The sequence below is a fragment of the Phaenicophaeus curvirostris genome, chromosome 8 (genome assembly GCF_032191515.1).
Source record: "Phaenicophaeus curvirostris isolate KB17595 chromosome 8, BPBGC_Pcur_1.0, whole genome shotgun sequence".
NCBI lineage: Eukaryota > Metazoa > Chordata > Aves > Cuculiformes > Cuculidae > Phaenicophaeus > Phaenicophaeus curvirostris.
Genome location: NC_091399.1, coordinates 28,276,408 through 28,303,043, shown reverse-complemented (window position 1 = coordinate 28,303,043; position 26,636 = coordinate 28,276,408). Strand labels below are relative to the sequence as shown.

The following is a 26,636-nucleotide window of genomic DNA, read 5'->3' as shown; positions in this document are numbered from 1 at the left end:
AGCCCACAACTGGGACATGCTAATAAAATGCCTTGTAAAAAGGGAAGTGCTGAGACAGCACAGCAGCATTAAAAGTTTCCTCTGCAAAAGAGGAAACCATGTTAACCGTGTCAGTTAACCGTGACTGTGAACATAAGCTTTACCAGGCTGCCCGAACTGTCAGAGACCCTATAATGCACCAGGGACACAAGCTCTCAAGCCAGGACCAGAGGCAGGAGAACAAACTACATTAAAAATCCTTTCTGTAACTCAGATTAACACAACCCCCAGACTTTTCCCCTACACCAATTTATTAATGGACTTGATCCCCAAAATGCAAAAACCATCTGTTTAAAACTTAGGATTATCTCTCATTGCTTTCACCTTATTCACGCTGTTTTGTCTCTCACTTGGTCTTGGGGCAATATTTTATGTCAGGCAATAATCAACTTAAAACACTGCTCCACCCCAATGCAGTCCATGCAGCAGTGAAAAGCCTGTAGTTTTAGGCTTGAATTGTCAAATTTGCCTGAGCAGTAAGTCACCCTAGCAGGGCGCTGAGAAGAGCGGTTGTTGTTCAAATGCACAGTGCAGATAAATCCATTTATTTAGGCTGCAGGCTACCCAGAGAGCAGAAAGAGACAGGAAAGGAGATGGCCAAGAGCCTCTGCACTATGGTATATTCAAACACTGGGACTTCGTTTTCAATCACCTGGAAGGGCTGCAGGTAAAAACCTCAGGAACTGAGATGTTATTTCCATTAGCAACTACACAAAGGTGAAATCTGGATTTTAAGGGAAAAGAAATTCTCTCAGTGATACTTCTGTCTGTCAAGTTACAGGGCTGCTGGGATTCCCTTTTGCTGGTGAGATGGAGGGCGGAACGCGCAGGTACAATGGAGAAAACAGAACAGAAATCATGGGAAGAACCGCCCTCAAAAAACAAGATGCAACAATAAAGTAACTTCTCCAGTAAAAGCAGGATCCCATCATACACTGATAGCGGAAATCCTGCACGTGGAATAAAAAAAAAAAAAATCAAAGCACAGCTTGACAAATCAGGTTTTTTTTGTTGGGTTAAAGTGGGTTTGAATCTTCTTCTCCCATCCAAAGTCCTAGCTCAAGTCTAGGCAGTTATGTACCACACAACATATCTGAAACCCCACCATAATCAGAAGATGGTGGAAAGCATGGATATGTCTACATATTTTAAGAGAAGACAATTTGCAATAGCGAAGTCCTTTGGAGATTGCACTCAATTCCCTCTCACTGGGTACCTGCTCAGGCAGATATCTGGGGGGAACTCCCAAAGGCCCCTGTGGACACAGCAGCAGTGAGGATACCAATAGCTCCAAGTCCAGGCTTCACGCTGGAGCACAACTTCATTTCTCAGAGGTAAAAGCTTCAAACGCTCCTACGCTCAGACTAGCACTGCTTCTGACAACACCAGAAGGGATGCTATGATTCCTTAAAACAAGAACAATGAAAGCTATACGCTTTACACTCACTTTTCAATGTCACTGTTCTTACAGGTCTTCTGCATGGTCTCCTGTTTACTGCTTTCACCATTACTCGTTGAGGGCATTTCTGTTGAGGAAAGAACAGACAAATTAGTATGAAAAGATTTGATCATTGCAACACAACAACCTAAGCGAGTTACAGTTTCAGCAGAGGATGCCGATGAGTCGTTTTCATGTCAATTCTTGGAATCAGAGAGTGGAGACCGAAGCCACGTGTTCCTGTCTGGCAGGAAGGCCCTCTCTCTGGATGGCATGATTCTGTGATTTGGGGCTGAAGATATAGCCCCCACACTCTCCTCACTTCACACTGACTGACCCTGTTTAAGCCAGGATTTAATTCAGAAAGGTTTGATGAAGCTGCTACGCCAAAGTTAACTTCTAGAAAGGTGGGTCTGGAGCAAATCCACCCAGACCAGACCCTGCTCTCAGCTTCTCCCTTTTTCTGAGATTCCTCAAACACAAACAGGGAGAAAACCATATGCCAGGTAACTAGAATGACAGAACAGCCTGCTCACAGCTCTCCTCTGCCAGCAGCCCTGTAGCTCCTCCCAGGATTGGGGAGGATGTGAGATTCCAGTCAGAGATGAACCAGATGAACTGTTCTAGGGCCAGCCCCTGGGCTGTAGGTTCAGCAAAGCAACTTCAGGTGGAAGATATGAAGAAAACAGCTCTTAACAAGTGCCACCAGGGCTGCTTCCTCGTCACCTCTGTGGCTGTAGTTACTGAAGCTGAACACACCTACAAGGGAGTGCTCCTACATGACAGAAAGTGAATGTGATTGCCTATCCCACAGAAGAAAATGCCTGTGATAGATATCCTATGTTCTCCATTTAATCATCATGCCTTTGGCAAAACTGGTTCTACCCATCCCCCCTCCCACTGGCAAGCAGTTACGTCTTCTAGGTACTTTCAAGGCTGGGAATCAAATGCCCAAAGCATTACAGTAACAGAACAGGGAATAAAATCATGAGGACAAGCCTCTTCAGGTCGCTGAGCTTCAGTTCTCTTCCTAAGGGAGCTAAAGCAACACTGCCCAGCTCTGGAAATGGATTTGGCATGTACAGCTGGAAAGCGCCAGGTTTTATTATTCTCATATTTCCACTAGGTTGTTGCTTACACTTCCATTGCTGCTGGCATTAAATAAAAAAACCCCAGCAGTCAAATAGGTTTAACATCCCCCACCCAGCTTAATGCTATGAGCCCTGAAATAATGCATGCAAAGGTACAATTTCATATCCACTTGTTTGCTCTGGAGTTTCAACTACAGGTCATGAAGTAGGACAGATCCTGGATTTCCCATTCTAAAGGTGCAGGTTTCAGAGCTGCCAGCTTTTCTTGCCATACAGAGGCCAGCAAGGATAAGACCTACCCAACAAGATCATGATAAAGGTCTCTAGCACACCCTGTTAAAGAGGGGAAGATGAGTAGCAGCTGAAAAAACCCCAAGTACCAGGTGTCTGCATAGTTTAAACCCCCAGCACTTGAACAGCAGCAATCACATAGTAAAGCTCTGATGGATCCTCCTGTGATACAGCAGGATGTCTTTTAGAGACACGACACCAAGTCAATCCAACCTCCAGCTGTTATCACTGTGCCAGTTCAGGTTGCATTTTTGGAAACTCCCCCGGCTGCCACTGACTACAGTTAATTGTGCTGTAAAGTTTCAAAAAGATGGTGTGATTGTATGTGCATATGTATCTGCTGGTATCGTGCAAGAGCATTTGTAACCACCATTTGCCTAAGTACAGGCAATCAGAAGATACAGGATATCTATCTGCCCTCATGTAGAATATGAGTTAATAATTTACAAGTTCAACACTCACCGTCACTGGCCCATTTAGAAAACTCCGGTGTTATTCGAGTACTGGGTGTGCCACCACTAAAAAAAAAAAAGGGTAGAATGCTAAAGGCTGTATATGGAAAATTTTGCTGCCTGTGAAAAGCTACCCTTCCACCCACCAATGCCCACACCACCTCCCGCTCAGTATTTCTATCCACCAGTCCAGGCTTCAAAATGTGAGCAGTTGGCCTGCTGCAGGAGGTGTTTTTGTGCTAGTCCACATTTCCAGTAACGTGCTCCCAACTTGTACTCCGAGTTGCAACCTCTGCTGAATCACACAGGGGTTGTGGTGCTGACTGAAGTCTTAGGATTCAAACAGCACCTGTGACCTAAGGCTCATTTTGAACACAAGATTTCAAACATGAAAACCTTACTCGTGAACAGAAATCCTCTGTGCTGCAATAACTTCTCCCATTGGGAATAACTTCACACCTTTACAAGCCCTATCTTTTCCATCTTCCCATGTGAAGAACAACAGCATTGAAGTACAGACAACTCCTAACCCTGTCCATTGTCTTGCAAGCCAGTAAGAGAGCTTCTAAGAGAAAGGAATCTTCTACAGGCTGTGCAACTGTGACTGTATAGCATTTTAGCTCTATGACCTAAGACAGTTGCACTCCAAAGGTAATGTAGGCTCGCACTTCAGGGCATCAGCTACCCTACTGCGTTTCTACAGAAATGTACCAGAATTTCAAAGTACTTTTACAAGCAACATCATCTCTAGTTTTAGAGTTTAACAAACATCTCATGCAAGATGTGCAAAAACCTTGCCCAAAGAACAAAACAATGTGTTAGGTGCAAACCATGTGAAGGAACTGGGTCTCCTGGCCTCCGGTCAGTCACCTCCCCAAGCAGCTAATTGTCCGCAGTCACTGATAAGACATATCCCAATTTCCTCCTGCTACAATACCACTTTCCTGGCTGTGAAGGAGCTTTGGCATCTTTGAAGCCTTTGCCTATGGACTAGCATGGTGAGCAAAGCGTTCAACGGCCCAATGGTTTGGGCCTACTGTGGCAAATGCCACTTTTCTATGGAGTGGAACCTAATTTTGAACTAGTGTTTGCTTCAGGCTAAGCAGTAAGAAAACTTCATTTCACTGCTCTATCAATCACTTCAAACTTGACCTCACAGGATCACTCACTGGAAGAGACAGAGGGGTAATTTAAGCCCTGTTTTATGCAGGGCAGAGGGCTTTGAAAGCAAGACCACCTCCCTGATAAGACTCATTCTATTTGCCTGAAATGCTTCCCCAAGTGCTCTGAATGCTGGCTGCTTCCATTCTCCACATATGTATGTGGGCAGAGGACACATCCTGCCCCAACCTCAGAGCCGAAGGCAAAGGATTAGTTTGTGTATCCCACAACACATAATAGGATGCAATGAAATCATACCCCAAGTGCCAGACTCCTAGTGTGCCGAATGAGATTCGGATGGGATCACTTTATACTACTATGAAGAGGCCACATTTCATCATGAAGCATGTTGATGCATAAGGCCTTTGTATAGTTTCCTCATCGCCAGAATTCATGGTCTGTCCAGCACTGTTCTGGGAGAAAACAGCACTGCTGGGCAGCAGGGTAGTGGGGAGAGGGATGGTTTGCAGTGAGGCTTTATGAAGCTGCATGGGTGGAAATGGAAACCCACTGTGCTGCTTTGTAAATCTCTCTCATTGCCGCTCTCGTGCTCAAGTGAACATGTGTTTTCCACAAACTTACATTCCTCAAAAGTAACAAAAGCAAATTAGAAAGGCACAGTACTTACTTTAAAACAGCACCTCGGAGCGCCTCCCTCTCTTTGGCTTCACCTGGCTCTTCCCCAGTGCAAGGGATAACGTCTGCCTCTGTGTACCTGAGCACAAGGGGTTAAGGAACGTACAGCCTTGCTGCAGACAGTGGAAAGGCTTTTGAGATAGTTGGGACATTATCTAGGACACAGAAAAAAATAATTCCAACTGCGAACACCTCAAAAGAAGAGGAGCTGGTATCCATGGAGCGACTTCCTTTTACATTCTGGATTAAAGTTTTGCTTTAGGTGGAAAGAAACAAAAAAAAGCCTCTTAGAAGGGCAAAACCAATTTCTCAACCTCTGCAAGCTTAACTTGCACAATTCCTCTATGTCTGTTTTGAAGTACCAGTTAAGGGCCGGGCTTCAGTCTTAAAGGCTGGTACAGATGCCAATAAAATCTAATTCTATAGCTGCACATTCCCTCTCATCACAGCTAAGTCAAAGTCTGCCTAATACCCTTGCAGAAGCTCCTCCTTGATGGGTGCAGAGGTCCTGCAGGGCAGAAGTCCGCCCACAGCTCTCCCAGAGCTGTGTCTGGAGAGCCTGGCTCCAAGATAGAAAAGTTCCAAAAACCTGCCACTAATGGTAGTGAGAAACACTAGTTTTGATCTCCTGCAACGTCTGCTACAGACTTCACCAACTGGGTCTCTGACAGTGCTGCATCAACAGCAGGATCTCAAAGGCAGCAACTGGGAATCCCTTCTAGTTCAAATAACATGGGAATTGGGAAAAGAGGTGCCATTTTCAGCAGAGCTGGACACAGATTATCCACCACCACCCAGGGCAGTGCTGCATGAAAGCTGGCTGAAGAAGCAACTACAGATTCCCCTCACAGTAAGAGCCTTTCAAAAACGATACTGTGGTTTCCCGTATTCAAGTGTGTCGTCCCCATCCACATCCAGGTCAGCGTCACTGTCTGGATTCTCCTTGCCACTGCACATGATAAACCCAGAACCTGGAAGAAAATAAAACACGTGGATGAGTATTTGAATGGGAGATGAAGTGAAGGAGATTTCCTAAGGATGGTGGGTCAGCACCAGTCTGCAGGCTGGCCTTTACTCTTAACAGCCTCACATAAAGTACCGTCTCTAAAGATTGCACAGAATACACTCTCAGAAATGGGTGCTGCATTTTATGCTCTAAAATGCCCCTCAACACCGAAAATGAAACATTCCTGAACTTTTGCTCTCCACACGAGTTATCTGAAAGTTGAATGCACTGGAAGTTTCTCCCTCAAAGGCAAAAACTGAAGCAAAATGGAGAAGCCCCACTTTTCATAAAAGCGGTTAACACAAAAATGACATGACTAGCAGGAAAGAGAAGGCCACACAGACATTTTGACTTAATCCTTATTTCAGGAGCAGAGGGCAGGCAGAGGCAAAAATACAATTAGAAATATCTCGTTTTTAAAAAAATGTACTTAGTCACTGCTTATATTTTTACAACATGAAATGGTTAAAAAAAGTAAACTTCTTTCTACAACAAGATCAGACTCCACAGTTATTAACAGCCCCTCACAAGCATTACTAAAAGCAAATTCCAGTGCAAGGCAATTAGACTCCTGCACTTTCAACAAGGGTGGATCAGGCTCAAGTCGAGTCCTAATTCCAGCAGCAAGCAAGAGTAAACAGTTACACCCCAGACTGAACTGTGTAACAAGTGTCACTTTTGAACAACACAAACATATCTGTTCATTCTCAAGCATTTTGCTGACTGTGTTATTGCTGACTGTCACCAGGTTTCTTTTAATTGAATCTGCATGCAGGCACCTACTGAAGATGAATGTTCACATGGTATTTGCTGCCTAAGGTTTATTAATGGAAGCTAAAGAAGACATATATTTACTTTTTATGATGTAACACTGCACACACCCTCTCCCATGAGACTGGAAATACATCAAAGATCTCCTGAATCCTATGGTGGTGCAAGATTCTTGTTTCCATTCAATTCCACAGCAGACCTAAGCTGTTTGCAGACATGAGCTACATACATAGAAACTGGCTCATTCTGGCTGCCCCCTGTAGGGTCTTTCACTTAGCATCCCACTGTCTGGACAGCAGACATGGACACTTGGGTCATAGACAGAAAGTACCTGTTGGAGCCTGAAGGACCTGGCACATCCAGGTGGCTGGTGACCCAGGTCTATGGCTAGACCAGGGAGCACATCCCACCGGGAAATGCTGAAAGAGTAAAGTAGAGGTAGCCTTGGCTTTGCACAAATGTCCCTGAAGCAATACATTCTTGCATTGTGAATGTGGCTCAACATGCAGAAGACAGGTAAAAATTAAGGTAGAAACACTGAATATAATTTGCATGTCTGAAGAATGACATTCCCAAGCGTTATGGTAGCCCTTTTTAGTGCTACAGATGTTTGAGTCTTCATCCTAGTGAACTCCCAGTTGGACAAGCCTGTGCTGTCAGCAGCAAACTTGTACTTTCCCAGCCCAGAACAGTGAGCTATATTTCTAACATGCTGCATTTGTGCAGAGAGCAGGGCAAGGCAAAGGTCTCATTTCCAAGGACACCATGCAGACAGTTCTTTACTGGAGCTCTCTAGGAATGGATGTTCTTGCTGATTCATTAAGCCTCCAATAAAATTTGTTTATATGGATTTGATATTTCTCTTCCCTGAATATAAAGAAGGTCCTTAACGAGTGATAGCTGTAGCATGACAACGATTTTAAGACTAACCTTTCCCTCGAAGCATAAACTACCTTTTACTTCAAAGTAATTGCCAAGCTTAATTTCCAGCAGAGGTAACAAAACAGCATTGACGACACAGCACCCTCTGCCTGTGCCAGGTACTGCAGGAGCCACGCTCGCAGGTCAGCTCTGCGGTTCACTGGGGCAGCCCTCTTCCCGCAGACCCCCGATAAAGTGTTTCACGGACCGGCTGCATGCTGCCAGCCAACATGTGTCAGGAGCTGCCTTCTCTTGCTGCAATGGCTCATGTAGTAAATCTTGAAGGCTTCAGTTCATCACAATGTTTGGGAGAAGATTTAGAGGAGTAAGAGAGACCTGTCAAAGAAGCTGGATAGTCTTTCAAACCTGCCTTAGAAGCCGCAGTGGTCGACGGGTGGTAATTTACAGGTATGGCATTTAACCTGCGGTAACACCATCCCTTGCACCTGGCATTACTTCAGCCCATCACTTCTCAAAGGCCATAAACTTTGGACCACAGGCCTTCATTTTTCTTGGGGCTGTGGGAAACACAAATCATGCAAAGCTGGAGCTGTAGCCTGGCCAGTCCTGGCGGTGATCCGATTCTTAGTCAGACAATGAATGCTAGGAGCAAGTGCCTTGGGTTGGGGGGTAGGGAGGGAAAGGTGTCCAAAAGAGTGAACGTAAGTGGGACTGCTCCCCACGTCCCTCTCTGTAAGGATGCCAAGCACACAGCAAACATGCACCTTTCCGTCAATTTTGTTTCCAAGTGACTCAAGCCAAGCAGTGGTTTATGGTTAGAGCTTAAGAAAAGAAAATCTGCTTACTGCAATACAATTTACAAATATTAAGGCACCTTGACTTCAGAATCCTGGTGTCCTTGCTCTGAAAACCTTTGTACTTAAGAAAATCCTCTTTTAAGTCTGTAAAGAAAATACTCCACAGACCTTTTGCTGAATTTAGCTCTGTAATAGAAACCACTGCATTCCCAACAGAGTACTAGATCCCCTACACAGGAAGGGTACAGAAGAAGGGTTGGAGACTATGTTTTATGATGGCAGATACACACTGGGATATCTGATGTAGCACTGCGGTCAAGAGAGGAGGGCATAGCAGAGAAGTTCATAGGTTAAGATGAGGGGCAGAAGAAGGGCAAATTTTCTTTTTTGATCAAACAAAGACTCCCACACCAGGGCCTAAAGGAACCTGCAAATAAGGTGATCCAACTCCTAGGTTTTCATCAAATACAGATTCCATTTTTTTTTGAACATGACCAAGTGCAATTCCGTGCACGTATTAAAAAACCCAAACTGATTCAGAAATTGTATGTTAAACAAGTAACCTCCATGTACCCAGGAAAGACTGAATGTAAGCTGTGTGATCAATTTTAGGACTTCAGAGGCTGCTTTAAAATAAAGGAAAAACGAAATCCACAAAATATTTTTCCGATGTGAACTGAAAAGTCCTTGAATCCCAATACTGCCACTGCATGCAAGAGAACACCAAAGAATAGGATGCAGAGCTTGGTCCAGCATCACCTGTGGAGTAGATGGCCTGTCACCGGCATCCTAACACCCTTTCATCTGCAGTAGGGATGGATTTAGAGGCCAGTTCCGGCAGGCTGGGGTTTGATGCCACAATTTCGACCTGACCCTCCTTGTCTGACTTCCTGGGGTTGCTTCCACGCACAAAGCCAGTAAAAACACCCATGCAGCTGTTCAAATATTTGACGTCTGAACTGCTTGACATTATTCATTCATCTCAGGCTCATTCAAACCAGATTTCTGGATGAGTGCTGTTGTAAATGGATTAAGAGGACCGCTAAATGCAAGGAAGGCCCAAAAAGACCACACCTGCTTCTTGCTAACTCAGCCAGAGTGTAAAGAGGGCTCACAACTTCCAGCTCCTGACAGCAGTATACGCTGCCATCCAGGAGCAAGGAAAATGTGAAATGGAGCGCAGAGGACGTTGAGTAGAATAAAATGGCCTTTGCAATGGCATTGTTTTGGACCCCCTAGAGGAGAATGGGGGCTTCCAGAAGACTCCCTATCGCTTCGCTTAGGTGATTTGCAATTCAATAGTGTGCACTGGGAATAAGGAAGAGTTCTTCCAGCAAGTCTCAGCTTCTGAAGGTCACGCAGTAATTCATGGCCATCAGCAACCAGCGCTGCCTAGAGCAGCCCTCTAAAGCCAGCGCCACTACCCAGAGGTCAATACTCAGGACCAGAACTTTTATCCCACTGTGTTAATAAAGAGAAATCTGTCAAGTGAGCGTTAAGTTGTGAGTCTGACCTAGGAATTCACAAGAGACACGATCCTGAAGCTGTTATTCACAGGAACAGTTGAGAATCTTACAAGGAGAGTCACCTAAGGCCTGTAGAACATAACTCCACTTGTGAATTTGAAAATGCAGCTGTCAGATTAAAAAAAAGTACAAACCCAAACAGACTCTGCTATATCTTTCCCTTTCCTCACTAATTTTTTGCTCTCACTTGTGCATTTGGCAAGAGGCGACCACTTGTCATACATTGTCAGCCCTGATACAATTAGCCCCCTCAATACAAAAGCAGCACAATCTTCTGGCAGTGCCCTTAAGGTCCAGACAAACAGGAGTGAGCAGGCAGGTCATACACCAGGGCCATTAAGCAGAGAAAAAACAAAGTTACAGCTCTGTCTCCAATCCCCATTGCTCTTGTAGCCAGGTGCTCTGACAAGCAATTCCAGCACTGGTATTGAGTGGCACCTCTATAAACCCTGTGACAGTCTGGGAGACAAACTCCCCCATCAATCAGAACATACCTATCAAGATCACTTACCTCAACTGCCCGACGCCTTCCAGCGCTGTGTACACAGCTTCGCTCGGGCTGGCCTCGAAGCTGCCTGCCTGAGCGCCAATTCAAGTGAGTTTCTGAAAAATTTAGATACTCTACGCAAGCAACAGGGTTCCTGAAATACTGACACAGAGCTCTGGAAAGCAGAAAAAATTCATGTTCCTCTTCACCACTGCCAGGCGCTGGCAGGCTATAGGAATCAGCTGAGCTTGAAGGACATGTCTTCCATGTGCCTATTGGTAATGGCTGGAGATAAATTTAATCAGAAATCCTTTTCTTCCCCTTTCCCTAAGTTTTTTGAGCACTTGGCTTTCTCCTAAGGCGTCCCCTATGCCTAAGCATTGTCTCTGACCTCTGCACTGCTCAAATCTCCCTTCCTTTATGCAAATCCCTGATGACCGGCCATCCCACCACCTCTCAAGTGGATGGTGGCTCAAGCTAAGATTGAGAGTCATTAACACGATATATAAGCAGATTCAGAGAACAGATAAAAGGGTCCTCACATTCAAGTCCCTCCTTTTCTCCATCATGTTGAGTGGCAGATGGTCAAAGTCACAACATATGCTGCTTCAGGTGTTGGCAGCACCACTGGCTCCTGCACAGGCATGAGCTCCCATGGAGACCGGCAGTCTTGGGAGCAGAAAGGTAAGACACCACACCAGCACAGACCCAAACAACCACAGGTAGGAAAACACAGACTTACTGTGCCCTGTCTCTGCTCCTCAACTCCTGGCTGGGCAGGCCAGCTGTTCTGTATGTATTTAATAATTTAATCCCCCCAAGTAAGACTGATGAACAAAACTAAGATGTTAGTGTTGTTATTTGCACCACCATTATGAACACAACTAACAGACACTCTCACACAGGATCAAACTCATCTATAACTGGTGTTTCTCCTGTTTAGCCCCCAGGGAAGGTGCGTATATGTCAAATCTATATTGGAAATGTTCTAGAAATGCAGAATTTGGTGTAAGTTCTGCAAGTAGGTCTAAATCTAAATCCATCTCAGGGACATGCAGCTCTACTGGGGCCTGTTTTGGCTGAGAAGAAGCATCCATTCACCTCACAGGTAATTTACAAATGTTCAGGAAAGAAGAAAAAAGTCTCCCGTAAATCTTCAGAACTGTAGCCTTTGCTAATTACACTCCTTGCGGTAACCACCCTTCTGGACAACTTCCGTTATCAGCACGTTCACTCTATTTTCTTAACGAAATGTCACTCGTTGGCTTCTTGGAGAGTAAAAACAATGAAGGCAATAAAAGTAGTTTATGCAGACACACGGCCAGGCCTTACCCACACCTCCCAAGAATGGCTCTAAAGTGGGTTTATTTCATCAGCTGCTGAAGTATCCCAAACTAGTACTAAGAGGACAAGATGGCATGGATACCACTGTGTTTTAAAGGGCTTTTGGGAAGAAAGATAAAGCCATTGGAGATTGAAGAAAACAGGAGGAAGGCAGAGATGAGGCCATCCTGAACAGCAGATCAGTAACACTTCCCCAGTCATATTTTTGAGCTGTGAAATTGTTCCCCCACTTTTTCCTAGCACAAGCAGGGGCAGAATAGTTCTTTTGGTGACTCTCCCAGCCTGTTGCAGGAAAAATGACATTCAGAGGCCATGAAAAGCTGCTTGCAGGGTTTCATTTCTTCAGAGCCAGATCTATTTCAAGCAAAACAGTGATTTACCTGGAAAACTGACACCCAACTGTGTCATTAAAGCACACACCTGAAACAGCAGATGCATCCATCTGATGCCATCTATTAGCTCCCAGATAGGCAGAAATGGGCTGCTAGAGACCTGACTGCTTACCGGTTTCTCCGATGCTTACAGTGATCTTTGCTAACAGATCAGAGGAACAGCTGCCTCTAAAGAAAGGGCCATATAATTTTATGACCATTAACATCATTTCACAGCAGTACGCTGAACAAAGGGCAGGCGAGCTCTGCTGTACAGGGTAACAGCCAGCCGCTGCAAGGCTCAGGGAAGAGGTTTCCCCACCCCTTGCAGCACAAGAGATTTCTTTTATGCATCTCCGTAATCCATCAGGTGCAGACTGCGGCTGCAAAGGTGAAAAAAACCCTCAGACCAAAGGTCTGATGTGGTGTGGACATTCATTCATGGCTGCCTCCTAGAGCCTCATGCCAGTGTGATGCACTTAGACGAGAACGGTCCCACTTCCACCTCAAAGGCTGCTCCTCAAAACCCAGAGCTGAAGTACAAAAGCAGCAGCAACAGCCACAGTCTTTGCAGCTACGGCTTGTGTTCCACAGTTAGGGAAAGGTGGATCTGAAAGCTTTTGTTCCCCCGGGGAGAGGGTGGAAACAAACAAAAAAGGAAGAGCGAGAATTAAAGTAATCTTGAATCACTAAGCAGATTCACATCACTGGATCAATAAGCACCACTGACAGGGATCACAGGAATGTCGCAACTTTGCCAATAATAAAGCAGCACAGCAGAGCTTGGAGGATGACTTTTCTAAAGCAGCCGAGCATGAAGCAGCAAGGCTGGTGAACAGCTGAAAGTGACACCCTGGCTTACAGCAGGCCACTGCCAGCAGCAGGGCTCGACACAGTTTGCTTTAAATAATGATGAGCACAGAGATTGTATTAGTGCGAGAAAGACAGCCAAGGACTGGAAAACCAGGGGCTAAATTTCACAGGCCAAACCCATATGTTCTTTCCCCCAAACTAATTCTTTTCTAGGTTGGAAAGAAGAAAGAAAAATCAGTGCTAATTTAATCAATTGATCAGCCTATTGATTGAAAAACTGGAGCTGCTAGTTAGCCATGTGCTGTAATGCCCTCAACTCTGAAACCACAGAACACACCATTGATTTCTTCACTTCCAGCTCCAAAACAAGAAATAAAGCTGGGCTTTCAGCGGGAAAGCATCTTCCTCATTCAGGTAGAAGATGCAAGCAAAGAAGAAGAGACGCCAGGAAACAGGGACAGCCACATCTTACAAGGTTCAAACTGAAATTAGTTACAGATGCAGTCACGGTGTCTTGTGTAAACTCTATCGATTGGGTGGCTGACAGTCTTGGGAGCCTCCATAGTAGGACAATCAATCCGGCTGCAGTGTCACCTGCCACTTTGCTGAACAGTTGACAATGCAATTATCCAGTGTGGAGGCAGGGAGTTGGCGTGTGTCAAACGCAGTTAGCCACTTTCCGGGCCCTACTCGATAATGCATTTCACCGCCGAGTGTAAGAGACGACATGCGGAGACAGGAACTGTTTAGAGCCATTGAGACCCATGCTCCCTTTTTCTTTGAGAAGGAAAAAAATCTCCCTGCCTCTGACTTAACAACTGTATTCTAAAATGCTATTAAAATCACGTCAATCAACTATTGGGTGCTTAAGGCTGAAGTTTGACCTCAGTGTCCAAGAAGTAGGTTGCAGTTCTAGCAAAACTGCAGACACTTAGAAGAAAAAGAATTATCAAATCAGTGTCTTGAAGCCCAAGACTTTCAAAACCAGAGCCGACAGACCACTAAAAAAACAGACTGCAGAGAGCAGCTACGCAAAAGCAGCAGACGGGACTGTAAGTTCTTATGTTGCACGTCTAAGATCTAGGAAAATCAAAGTTTAAAGGGGTGCTGTCAGCTTGAAACCCAGTCAATTTACAGAAAAAAAAAAAAAAAGAGTAGTTTCAGGTGCTCTACCTGCTCCTTTACTCCCTCTGCCCATTTTCACAGTGTTACAACTGTATTTTCTGTTTTCTTTAATTATTTTTTTCCTCCTTCCTCTGTTGCCAGGTGACAGACATCCCTTCTCCTCTGTCAATTACAACACCATACTGTCAAACGGAGAGAATTCCCCTTCATCCCACAGAAAATCTTTTCCTGTTTAGTGGCTGTCTGCGTTAGGTAAATCAAACAGCAAGGTTTAGTTGATTGTGCTCCTTTCAGCTAATGCATTCTGGCAGTTTGGGCATAAAAATTAAGTTCTTACATTTTTGCATGCATTCAAGTTAATTAAAAAGTACTATCGGCAATCAGAACTTTTAACATCTAAAAGCACCAATTTTTTTTCGGTTAAAATGATTTTTACTTTGCTGAGTTGTGTTCCAAAAAAACCCCAACCCACTGTTTCTTGAAGCATTATATAGAATTTAGACACATGATACTGAACATTAATTACACGTATGTAAAGTAGGAATTTTTAAATCACATACTATTCTCATGTGTTTTTCCTGCTCACTGCAGTCAACTTCTGATATTAATATACAGTACAATATTCAAAAGACATTTGTTAGCCACAGAATCCTTCAGATTCTATATGTGGAGACAAACTATGGAGAAACAGTCAGGTACAGCCCACATGATTATTGTCTATAACACTATGTAAACAGATCTGTTAGTGTTTTTAGGTCAAGTATTACCTTATGGACGAGTACTCGCTCTCAAAGGAGAGAGGTGCAAACATTAAGGAGCGGTTGCGTTACTCCATCAGACCTGTACCAAGTACCGTCCTTCAGCTACGGAGTGATTACCAGGATTACCACTGTTTTAAACAAGAGCTGAGGTAAGGCACACGAGCGCTCTGGGACTCAGCAGCCCTCTAAAGGGGGGATAAGGCACAGGACAATCACTTGAGAAACATGAAATTTATATATCTCGCTCACTTGGAAGCTTACAGCAGGCAGAAGTGACCAGCAGAAGGGAGCAAACCAAATACTGGAAGGCTAAAATACCAAGACTGAGAGGCTAGGGAGGATGCTCAGAAGTACAGATGCATTCACCTCAGAGACTAAGCAGTGAGGCACCCTGACACTGGAAACGTGACAGAGAAAGGCACCGAACTGAGGTTCTTCTTGCTAAGTAAGAGGAAGATTAAGAATTTCATTATGGCAAAGATTCCCTATACTCTTACCACAGACTATTCTTGCACCCAAGCTGAAGTTTGCTTTAGCCTGTCAGGGTAAAACGAATGAATCCTCACTTAACTACACAGAAATGGTGAAGACTATTCCATTACTAGTTCATTCTTCCAAAAGGTCTAAATATGCCAGCAACATCTTCTATTTCCCACACAGTTGCCTAGGAAGAGTCACTCTTTTACTGTTTGGCTCAAATTCTTTTGCTGAATTTGAGTAGATCAGTTTATATTCTCTTACTGGTGTGATCTTAAACGCAGCTGAACTTCCTGGCATGGAAAAACAGAAAGTCTCTTTGCCTCCTAAAGCTTTCCTGCATGCCTCATTATGTTTTATCTGAAAAAGAGGACACAGCTGGCTACTAGGTGAGATTCTAGAGCAAGACTTTTAAGCTCTGTCGTCAGCTTTGCTACTGTCTTTATAACATTAGAGAAGATGCTTCTCTATGCTTCAGCTTCCACATGTGCCAAACATTGATTTTGCAGTTTTGTTGTTGAGTTGGACATTCATGAAATTGCACTGAGTTTTCCTCCTCTGGTTGGAGCTTTCTGCCAGGCAGTTAGCAACCACAAGCAAAGGCACTGTGGTCACAAACACCTGCTGCTGAGGCAGAAGAATTGAAAAGCCCCTACTTGGATTTTGAAGACAGGACCTCTCATTTAAGAGCATGCTTCTAATGTTGCATGTATTTAGAAGGAGAACAAATTGGAGGAGCATATATGTATTGCCCCAGCGCTCTTTCTTGGGATAACTAACTCATGCTGGATGAAGGCTGACCTACAATATTTGCTGCTCAAACTGAAGCACGTCTTTATTCTGCAGAGATAAAAAGCTGACAGTGGGGCTGCAGACACCTGCTGAAAAGTTTCAGGAACCTTAACATGGTCCCACTTTCCAGGCAGCTACCCTAATCGTACACAACATGAGAACCAATGCAAATGGGCACACAAGGATAATTCTAGATTGTTACAGCTCATAAGGCTTTACCAAGTCCCTCTATGCATACGCTAAGTTGTGCTATTCTTTCCCCTTGATATGATATTATTGAACAGATACAAGCCCTTTGCAAGCTTTGGAGGAGGGCAGCATGGAGAAATAAAGAGAAACTTCAGAGTTAAGTAATCCCTGTGTGTTTCTCCTTCTTCAAGAGTATTGCAATCTATCAGACAGATCCTTGTCATGTTGATCTTTCTTAAAAAGTATCCTTCCCCGAAAATGCCCTGCTTACCATTTTAACATTTTCAAAGTCTCTCTCTCTTCTGTGTTATTTCTGACGCAACTGATCTGCTGAAGGAAAAGAAACTCAGAAGAGCAGTGGTGCCCAGCCTGCTGCTGTGCCTGGAGGAAGGCTTTCTGGTGGGGGAGCTGGAGGGGAGAAGAGGAGGATGGGGCGGGTGGAGAGAACTTAGCCACAATTCTTCAATTCTTTCATATCTAAAGAGGACAGCAATCTCTGTTCTATCAGATCGTGCGGTTCGTGCTTTAAATGGTACTTGCTGCTAGCTTGCTTTCCCTGTCTCTGTCTCTCTCCCTTTGAAGCAGACTGGACAGCTTCCTCAAGCTGGCGTTATCACTCCCTCTAACCACTCTTGGCAGGCAATCTAATTCCCCCTGAAAAGGTCACCGCCATTTTAACTGCCTTTCAATCACATTAAGCACGCTGCCGCTCGTGCTCAGAGCACTGCGCCTGCAGCTCTCCTGACTGAGGTGCGATCGATAAACTGACATCCCGTCCCCCCACCCGATCTCCCCATCCGCCCCATCCCCAGCCACCACTCGCCTCCTTCTCCCCTCTCCTGGACAAGCTGCCTTCCCAGAACGGGCAGCAAGAGACCAAGTGACAAAAACCTCTCCTCAAACGTGTAGCAGAAGGGAGCCGCTAACCTGGCATTTACTAATCTTGGTCCCATCTGCTAAGAAACAGAAGGGTGCAAACATCCCCCCCGCCTTCTCAAGACCTACAGAGGCAGCGACTTCACAGGACAGTTTGCTTAGGCACCAGTCCAGACACCTTTGAAGCTGTGTTACAAAGAACAAGCCTCCCTCAAGCTTCCCTCAATGCAATCATTACCGTTATCTCTCCCCCTGTGCTGCCTTTTTTTTTTTTTCAGTTAAGAGTTATGTGTTCCACCCATCGATCCCTGTGTAAGACACTGTTTTAAGTCCTCTTGCCTTTTGACTGTGCTAAGCCGTTTAAGAGATGACAGCGGCTTCTATCAGTGCAAAGCTGATGCGATTCTTTTCAGATAAAGCACTTTTTTTCACTCCCCCCCTCCCTCTCCCTTCTTTCAAGTAAGAGACACACACACAAAAAGAGACACTGAATCTTTCAAAGAAAAAAAACCCTTTTGAACTTCCCTCAGGAATTCTTTAAAGGGATAACCTTACAGTGTAAACACTGAGGGTAACGTGCATCCATTCTGGAGAGGGAACAGAAGAATTGCTACAAATACGTTGCACGTTAAAAAAAAACATCAGAGAGGGAGCCACTTGATGCTTTCACTTGCGAAGCCTTGTTGGCTTCCTAAACACAGAAACTCATTAGACAAAGATGGCATGAAATAATCCCCTGCAACAAAGAGCTTTGGAGAGGGATGATCCAGAACTGTGGGGATAGATGGTTACTGAATGTTCAGGTATTTCAAGGTAAATTAGAGTTTGGCAACGCTGTTCTGAGATAGAGAAATATTTGATTATTACAGCTGTATAGCTTTACAATTTGAAGCACAAGCTTGATTTAAACAGCGCTTGGTATTTCATGTTGGTCACCTCCTGTGCCCATCCCAAACAGAAGCAAGAACTCCCCTGTTAAAACCCCCTACTTCAAGCATGATCTCTGCTGAAAAAAGGTGATCCCAAATCCTATATAACTGCCAGTAATCTTCATTTACACCCTGCATTCTTCTGGTTTTGGATAAGCAAATTAAGTGACAGCAAACGATGCCTTGAGAAGCCAGGAGGACGGCTTGAAGTACCAAATACTTCCTGACTGAATACCTTCACCAAACCCAACAGCTTAAGAGACAATACATTGATCCCAGCACTCCTCAGTTACATCATTTCCCTACTTGCTGCCATCTCCTGTTCTTTCCACCTGCTGCCTCAAGTACGCCAAGGCGTGGTGCAAGGTGAGCTTTGGGTCTGCTGCACTAGACCCGAATGGGGATTTGCAGCTCCAGCACCAACACAGCAGAGAAGAATTTCCCCTTTCTAAGACACCTCCTCAGGTGAAGGGAGCAAGTCTTCCCTGTAAGCTCTTTGTAAACAAGAAAGCCCCATCCTAAGAACCACGCAAGTGAGAGTTTCAGCCTATGACTGTCCCAAGCATTAGACTATCTTCCAGAAAACCCGAGCAGGACTGTTCAGTTCCCTGACCTTTCTGTTTTCAAGAAGAAAAAGCCTGAGAACTCCCAACCTTCCTTCACCTGAGAACCTGTCAGAATCGTTCAGATAATTAGCAAAGTTTTCCTCACCTTGAGAGGGATATGAACTTTATCCATTAACCACAAAAGATAAAAAGAAGAAGCTGGGACCTGTGTTAAGTCTGAGTCACTTCTGTAACGCTGCCCAATGGACTGACTGACTCATGCAATACACACTGGCCACAGTGTCCTGCTCACTCTTTGCCCAGCTCCTCAAAACAACACACCATTAAAACTGAAATTAATGAGACACATGGACATCTATTTTCCCCTCCGGTTTTATGTATTTCCCCATGTCATCTCTTTAGACACTAGTGACATCCCTGTAGCCTGGGAAAGGCTGTCTGGCATTATAAAAGGCCTTTGATTTCCACATCGCTGCTACTTCTCAGCAAAGGGAACAGAGCCAAACACAAAGCCTCGGGTGACAGGAGTTAATGAGGGCCTTGCCAATGCCAGACAAAGCAGTTTTAAGCATTGGAAAGCATCTCCAAAATGTTGTGCCATGCTTCAGGGCTGTAAATTAAGGATTCTGTCCCTAATACAAGGCAAGAGCCAATACTAGCAGAGAAAGGGAAAAGACAGCCACCTTAATGTTACCTGAGAGTGCACAAAGCAGGCCTGACTTAGAGACCTCTGAATGGCAGCAGCCAGAGACTATATGAGAACCACAAAAGGGAGAACTAAGGAAGATCATTCCAGCTTTTCTTTGGCTTTGCACATTTTACAGGATCTCCTTGTGCATGGTAGGTAGGTACCCTGCAGATATTACCCGGTCAGCCCAAAATACTAGGTAGAAAGTTGGTGGAAAGAAATCCTCCTGTTTAGGGAAGAGAACCTCTCTAGAAAAGCATGGCAGTTGTTGAATCCCGCTGCCAGCAGATGTGTGCTCTGGAGGAGGAAAGGCAGGGAGAAATGCGTGTGCCAGGGACCTGCCAGCCACTCAGGTTGAGTCATCTCTTCAGCAGAGGCTCTGCCACCAAAAGCAGCGGAGAGAGGATGCTCCTCTCTACAAATGCTACAGGGAGGTTCCTGTGCTTCTGAGCTGATCTACAGACACCTTTCATCCAGCACCACAAAGGGAAGGTATCTAACCCAAAAGCCTTCCCATCAGGGTAATTATGGACAGTTCTAGAACCACATCTGGTTGTGCTCTACTCTGCTAGTCTTCTGATCCTTTGCTGGATCTGTTCTCGTAAGTAAACATTCTGGAAGGTGTCATGAAGGTCTCAAAAAGGAAAAAAGATGGATCCCAGACTTCTTGATGGAAGCAAGGCTGTTTCTAAGCATGAAACACAGAAATACCTGTCCATGCGTGTGCAGCCATCTAGCAGCCCTGACTGTTGCTAGACTAACCTCTGGTGGAGGAAAGCAGTTGATCTAAAGAACACAAATCAATACAGAATAATATGCAACAAGGAGTACATACTTTGGATTTACACAGCCTAATCACTTCAATTGCACGTTGTCCACCTGAAGCCTCATTTGAAAGAGGGTTTCCACATGATTAAAGCAATGTAGAAGATTCAGATCACACTTAAGTGAGTTAACTCAAAACCAATCAGGAACATTAACCCAGTGAGGACAGCACAATGTCTACACCAAAGGGCGTGGAAGACAGTCAAACTTTGGCATTTGGTGTGGGTGAAGGAAGAAATTATGCATACACAAAAAAGGGCAGAAGTGATCCGAGTAGCTTTTTCTAATCAGAACTAGCGATGACAAAGGCAAAGGCACACGGACACCCCTGCTTCCCCTGCTACAGATTGTCGTAACTATTCTACATGAACAGTCTAAGGCCCTGCGTGCTCTCACCAGACCTCCACCTGGAACTACCTACAGACTCAACTCTACACGTGGGCACAACAAAAGTTAAGGTAGGTAAGGCAGACACAAGAAGAGATAGCGTGAGTTTCACTGGGTAGCCTTTAAAACCCAATGAAGCTGCTCCTTTACCTCTGTGCTACCAATCATCTGCTCTCCTACAACTCAGCTACAATTTAATTTGAGAAGAAGGTAGGAGCAGATCAGGAGTGCCAGGTTGTCAGTGACCACACGGCTGGCTTTTAAGTCCAACTCCCTTATGTAGTAGCCTTTCCCCTTGAGGTATTTTAAATTAAAATTCAAGCTGATACAGGAAGAGATCACATCCCATCCTCTTTATCGAACGGAGGGAGTCAGCATTCCTCCTCTCATTAGGCATGTGCTACGTGGATTGCTTGCGAGAGGCTCTTCGTAGTGCCAGAGGTTCATGCCAACGAACAGTTTAGTAAATCCTCCTCTTTGAGGCCAAAGGGCTGACTGTAAGAAAGGGGCCAGGTTTCTAGCTAAAATTACATTCACCAATAAAGCTCATGAGAGGTCAAATTTTGCCATAACTCACTCTCTCCTCAGTAACTGATTTCCCCGTCACTGGGAAAGGAGCAAAAGAAGAAGGAAAAATAAAATGTGTTTGTCTGGGAGCCCTAAGGGCTTGCAGTGCTGGAGGTGCAGAGCAGGTTCCTGGATTCTCATTTATCAACCTTAAAAGGGATGGAGTGATAAATGCACAACCGGCCCTTTAATATTTTATGCAGGTGCTAAAGCGACTTAGCTGTCACCTTCAATACATCACCAGAGGCTGATACACCAGCTTTCGTCACTTCAGGCTGGGAATTTTTACAATTTCATTTCTATTTCCCTCTCTTCACATATTTCTATGTATTTCTTACTACGTGTAACATATAAAAAGCTATTTCCTCCAAATGATCTCCCCATTCCTACTCACTCCCTCTTCAGCCACATTTCTCGAGCAAGAAATAACACCACACTTTTGTTCAAGATCTGCACAAATTTTGTCTCTTATCATTCAAGTGGCAGAAAGCTCAAATCACTTTACATTCTGGCAAAGGATGAAGGTCCCGCCCTTTGTGAAAGGCAGATCTCTAGGTCCCTCCCTTCAAAGACAAGGATCTGCTTCCACAGCAGAATGATTTACAAGGGCCCCCGAAACACTGGCGCACCTCGAAATCCTCCCTCCAGCAGCGTAGTAGCCCGTATCCTCTTCTGCCCGCACCACTCGTACTCTTCAAAGCGGTTGCCATTCTCGTTCTCGATGTCCACAGAGTCATCTTCAGTCATGCATGAACCTTCTCTCTGCACAGGGTAAAGCAGGGACAGAGCGTTGAGATGCATGAAATAGCTCTTTGGGGTTAATAACTCAGGGCAGGATGGAGAAGAAAAGCTGGACTGATCCCGAAATATCTAAGTATAGAGCAGACAGCAGCATCTACTCCCACCCCATTCCCAGTGATGTAAATCTAGAAGCAAAAGGGTGCTAGAAGAACTTCACAACTTGAGGATCAAACCAAGTCATGATGTTCAACATTTTTACACGTGGAAATTTAAGCTCTGGTTCCTACAACAATGCTGGTGTGCATTTCAACATGCATTTCCCTATCTCCCATGCACAATTTCTCTACTATGTAAACCTTTGACACCCCCAGCAGGTATGTTCTCCTAGACCATTTTTTTTCAGGAATATCGATCAAGAGATGCCTCTCTTTAAATTGTGCACTTCACGAGGAAACAAGGATGAATTTGCCATCATCTCTATTATGGGCTTTTCCTGAGAAACAAGAACAGAAAGCCCTGTAACAACTCTCTCTCCCCTACAGCTTATGCTTGCTTCTTCCTTGCTGTCTTTGGGAAGAACAGTAAAAGAATGGTTCTACTCAAATGCATCTCCCGGAGTAGGATGGTCATGCAATATTTATAAATGCCAGTCTGTTACAAAAGAACTCAATAAAAAATTATTCCAATGTTGTCAAAGGTAGACATCAGAAAAAACTATTCTTGCTGTGAGACACAAGAAGCATGAAGTCCTACAGAAGGCTTCATGAACTTCCACAGCTCTACCTCTACAATCTCTAACTTAGACTTCAATAACGGCAAAAGGGTGCATGAAGTAAAGAAGCTACTAATACAACACAGGAGAAAAATCCAGAAGAACCCATCTTTCAAGACAAAAAGAAGTAACTACAGATCTTAAGGAGACATAGTTAGCATTGCCTGCAAGCTCAGTGTTAGTTTTTGCCCCATGTTAGGTCAGTTGCAGACAAAGCTGGGAGTGGGGAGAAGGGAATGGCAGCTGGCGATCCTGCTGCGCCTCTACCTTTGCAAGGCATTGTTCCACATGCCTACTCATCTCCTCCTCGGATCCTGACAGAGGTCGGCTGCAGAGGGGACATACCTGCCCTTCGTCTTGCTTCCTCCGTTTCATTTTTCCAATCCGAGCTGCATGGAGAAACCAGGGAAAGAAAACAAAAGAAAAAAACAGAAACAAAAAAAAGAGGACATGTCAAGTTTGTAGATCCACTCTCCTATTTGCTTAACCCCAAAGAATAAACCCTTGGCAGAAACAGTAAGATTTCACACCAGAAAATCCCCTTGCAACTTCCTACACTGACCTCCGTAAACAGTACAGAGGCTGTTACTTAGCACTTCCCAGATTAAACTTATAACTTCTGGCTGAGTACAGCCTGATTTCAGAAAGGCAGCTACTCACTATTTAATAAATAGGAGAGGGAACATCTCCTGCTCATCCCCAGGTAAGTTATTCAAATGGTTAAATACTTTCTCTTGGAAACCTGAAATTGTTTTCAAAAGTTGAGAGAGCAAAGACTGAATCCTGTTCTGTATTTTGCCTTCCGAGACCCTCATCCACAAACATTCCTTATACAGGAACTTGCTTAGACCACAGAAGGATGAAACAGCATCCAAAAAGCCTTGGACAAGGTATATAACAGTTAATGTTAGGACCACAGAGCCTCCTGTACATCCTTGTCACAGTTTAGCCTCTGAAACCAGAGCAACCCTGAATAATTCCTCCCCAGAACATCATGAACAACTCAGAGCAACATCTTAATAGCAGGTTAACATTTGTGGAGAGGAAAGATGTTTGCTGTGACAAATGCAGCACCTGTGCTAGACAGCTTCTGTCTCCGTTATTTTTATGCCTCTATTTTTCATGTAGAGGAAAACTGGGGGCTACACTTCTTCTTGAGAGTACACTCTGGGAAACAAACATATTAGAAATCACAATGATCAGAAAAAGCAGCCAAGATAGCCTGTTGCTTAATCCAATCTCTGGTTAATTTGAGCCATCGTTTAATGTGATCAAAACATCTGGAACCAAATAATTTGCATTAAAAAGAACTTCTGTCCTTTATTATGATGGCTTTAGGCAGGTATTACCGAATAACTCAATCACTAGCTGCAGGAAAGTTGCTGTTTAATTAATAAGGAAGGTCAAAATTCTGAATGAGAGACAAGGAAAAGCCCAAGGAAAGCCCATGTGATAATGAGAGATGACACCACCAAAAAGCTGTGTTAGCCAGAAATTGTTACTGACATTGTGAGCACTGCAGCATGCTCTAAAAGCCTTCATGCCTGAATATTGTGGGATCAACAGCTCCCTGCAGCCAACGAGACAGAGAAAGCTGCTGGAATGCCAGGAAGAGAATGATCAGAGAACAGGAAAGTTTCTGCCAATTGTTTTCTAAAGTGTATCAGATTATAACTCACTTGGTGATGTGGATGCGCTGAAGTTTAATCTGCAAACACCAACATATATCTGAGAGGCCTCTTCCAGGGCTTTCTTATTAGCTTTCCTGGACTTGGGATTCTCTGGGTTAGGATATACTTTCTCACGATCCAGAATTAGGAATGTTTACCATCCCTTACAATCTGTGATGCTCTGGGCTTTAGAAGGCTTCTAGTTAATCCCTTGGCATTACTTTTCCTCTCTGAATAAGACAGATTCGTAGGAGTTTTTCGTAGGAAAACTCCCTCCAAAACAAATCTTACCTCCTCGCACCGTGAAAAGGATTCTGCAAATGTGACATTCATATAATCATAGAACAGTTTGGGTTGGAGGAGACTTTAAAGATCATCCAGTTCCAACCTCCCTGCCATGGGCAGCAACTTGAGACCAGAACATGAGTGTCTTTGAGACCTGGCACTTTGAACAAGAGACACTGTCAAATAACTGGCCACCACTTTCAGTTGTCATCTAAATCTCATTGCTGAAACTCCACAACCTTCTTGTGTGTTAGGTACACCACACTGACAGCTCCACAGCGCACCTGCCTCTCCACACACTTCAGGTGCCTCAGTATTCCTAGTGGGATATTTCAATCATTCCCCTTCTATTTTCTCTGCTTAAATCTGTTATTTTACCTCAACTGTCAGCTTCTACTCCAGAAGGCAAACCGCCTGACTTCCAGCCACTACAGAAGCAAACATCACGAAGTGTTATCGTTAATTTAATTGTGCCCAGATGAATTATATCTCATTTTTAAAAAAACAATGACCCTCAACACATCTTCTGTGTTCTCTCCCCTTCCTGAACCCCTAAACGCTATCCATCCCTCTCTGCCCTCAGCATCATCCTGCCCTGTTACCTGAAGCAGTCAGTTAAGCCATGCACTTTCTGGTCTGTACTTCAGTGCACAAGAGACTTCTGAAGTTCTGGTATAATGTATAACTATATCCTCTGGTACACCTCTTTCCCATAAGTTTAGGATGCTACTTCCTTGCCTCGCTAGCTCTTGACATGACTTGAGTATTCTCCAGCAAAAGCCTATCTGACCAGAGAAAAACACAGGAAGAAAGATTCTCTATCCTGTGATCAGGAGATCACAGACACATCTTTTGCTCCCCTCACCTTGTTTTTAAACAGGGAAAGGTAGGGAAGGAGCAGTTCAGTTATTCTGGTAGGACTCCCTGCGGCCAATCAGTTCAGTGAGTCAGCCTGCCTGGCAAGTTTATTAGCATTTTCAACTTTTTTACTGCCATCCTCCAGTCCATACACTCTAACAGTGGTAAAAGGAAGATGATTTGCTTTAGTTCTTGCACCGATAAATTCTTGGGACCTTTTTGCCTGAACAAGAGCCTGATCTATTGTTGAAATGATAGCGCAGAGCTGGGAACAGAACCTCTTTCTGCTCCAGCTCAACACAAGACTCAGACAGCCCCTATCTTGGCTCATTCAGCTCCACCAAAAGCAGCCCTTTAAGTTCTAGTGCCACAAGTGAAAAAGCCAGTGGAAGAAAGAGGTGTCGAAATCAAATCCCTCTGCCATTTTCATTCTGTGGTCATTAGCGGCGGCAGAGTTGTGCCCACGGAGGCCCATGGTGCCCTTGGTGACAGCAGAAACGGAGAGGGAATGCTGCAGCCTGGAAAGCACATCCTGAGCAGCGCTGTCCCTACCCGACACAACACGCAGCCCGGCCATCACTTCCAATCAGCGCAGAAGGGACAGAGCAGCCCCCAAAGGCAGGGGGTGATTGTGGAGCTGTCCCGAAGGGGAGCAGCTCAAAAGAAGACGCGAGTGAGACCACAGGATTGTTAATTAGTGTTGATAGACGCGATCATTTCTAATTAGCTCACTAATCCCTCTCCCCCTCACTCCTGTTGCAGGAGCACGAGGGGGAAGGAAAAAAAAAAAAAGCCATTCCCTCTTGTAATTCAGGAAGACAAAAATGCAGCCAGCAGAGGATTTGATGTAAGAAGAAGACGGAGCTCAGGGAAGGAGGATTTCCACAAGGCTGACCCATTCTTATCTTTGACTGAACAAAGACTCCGTAGTTATTATTCCATCCTTCTGCCAGGAGGTGAGAAGTTCACTAATTTTTATTAGCATTAATAATTATTATTAGGCCATCAGAGGGCTTTCAGCAC

The 26,636-nt window shown here is 44.5% G+C and overlaps 2 protein-coding genes across 4 annotated transcripts in view; both read right to left on the bottom strand.

Moving 5' to 3' along the window:
• Nucleotides 1–26,636, bottom strand: part of RNF220 (ring finger protein 220) — a 229,797-nt gene that overhangs the window by 26,868 nt on the left and 176,293 nt on the right. For 2 of the 3 annotated variants that reach the window (XM_069862965.1, XM_069862966.1), the window contains 6 exons: nt 23,068–23,189; nt 21,917–22,049; nt 5,983–6,079; nt 5,101–5,187; nt 3,322–3,377; nt 1,487–1,565 (listed from right to left, as the gene is read on the bottom strand). In XM_069862965.1, coding sequence (XP_069719066.1) covers nt 1,487–1,565; nt 3,322–3,377; nt 5,101–5,187; nt 5,983–6,079; nt 21,917–22,049; nt 23,068–23,189 — 574 coding nt within the window. The remainder of the gene's footprint in view (nt 1–1,486; nt 1,566–3,321; nt 3,378–5,100; nt 5,188–5,982; nt 6,080–21,916; nt 22,050–23,067; nt 23,190–26,636) is intronic. The other variant, XM_069862968.1, reaches the window with a different exon arrangement.
• RPS8 (ribosomal protein S8) overlaps nt 1–26,636 on the bottom strand; it is a 145,746-nt gene that overhangs the window by 77,206 nt on the left and 41,904 nt on the right. The window lies entirely within an intron of this gene.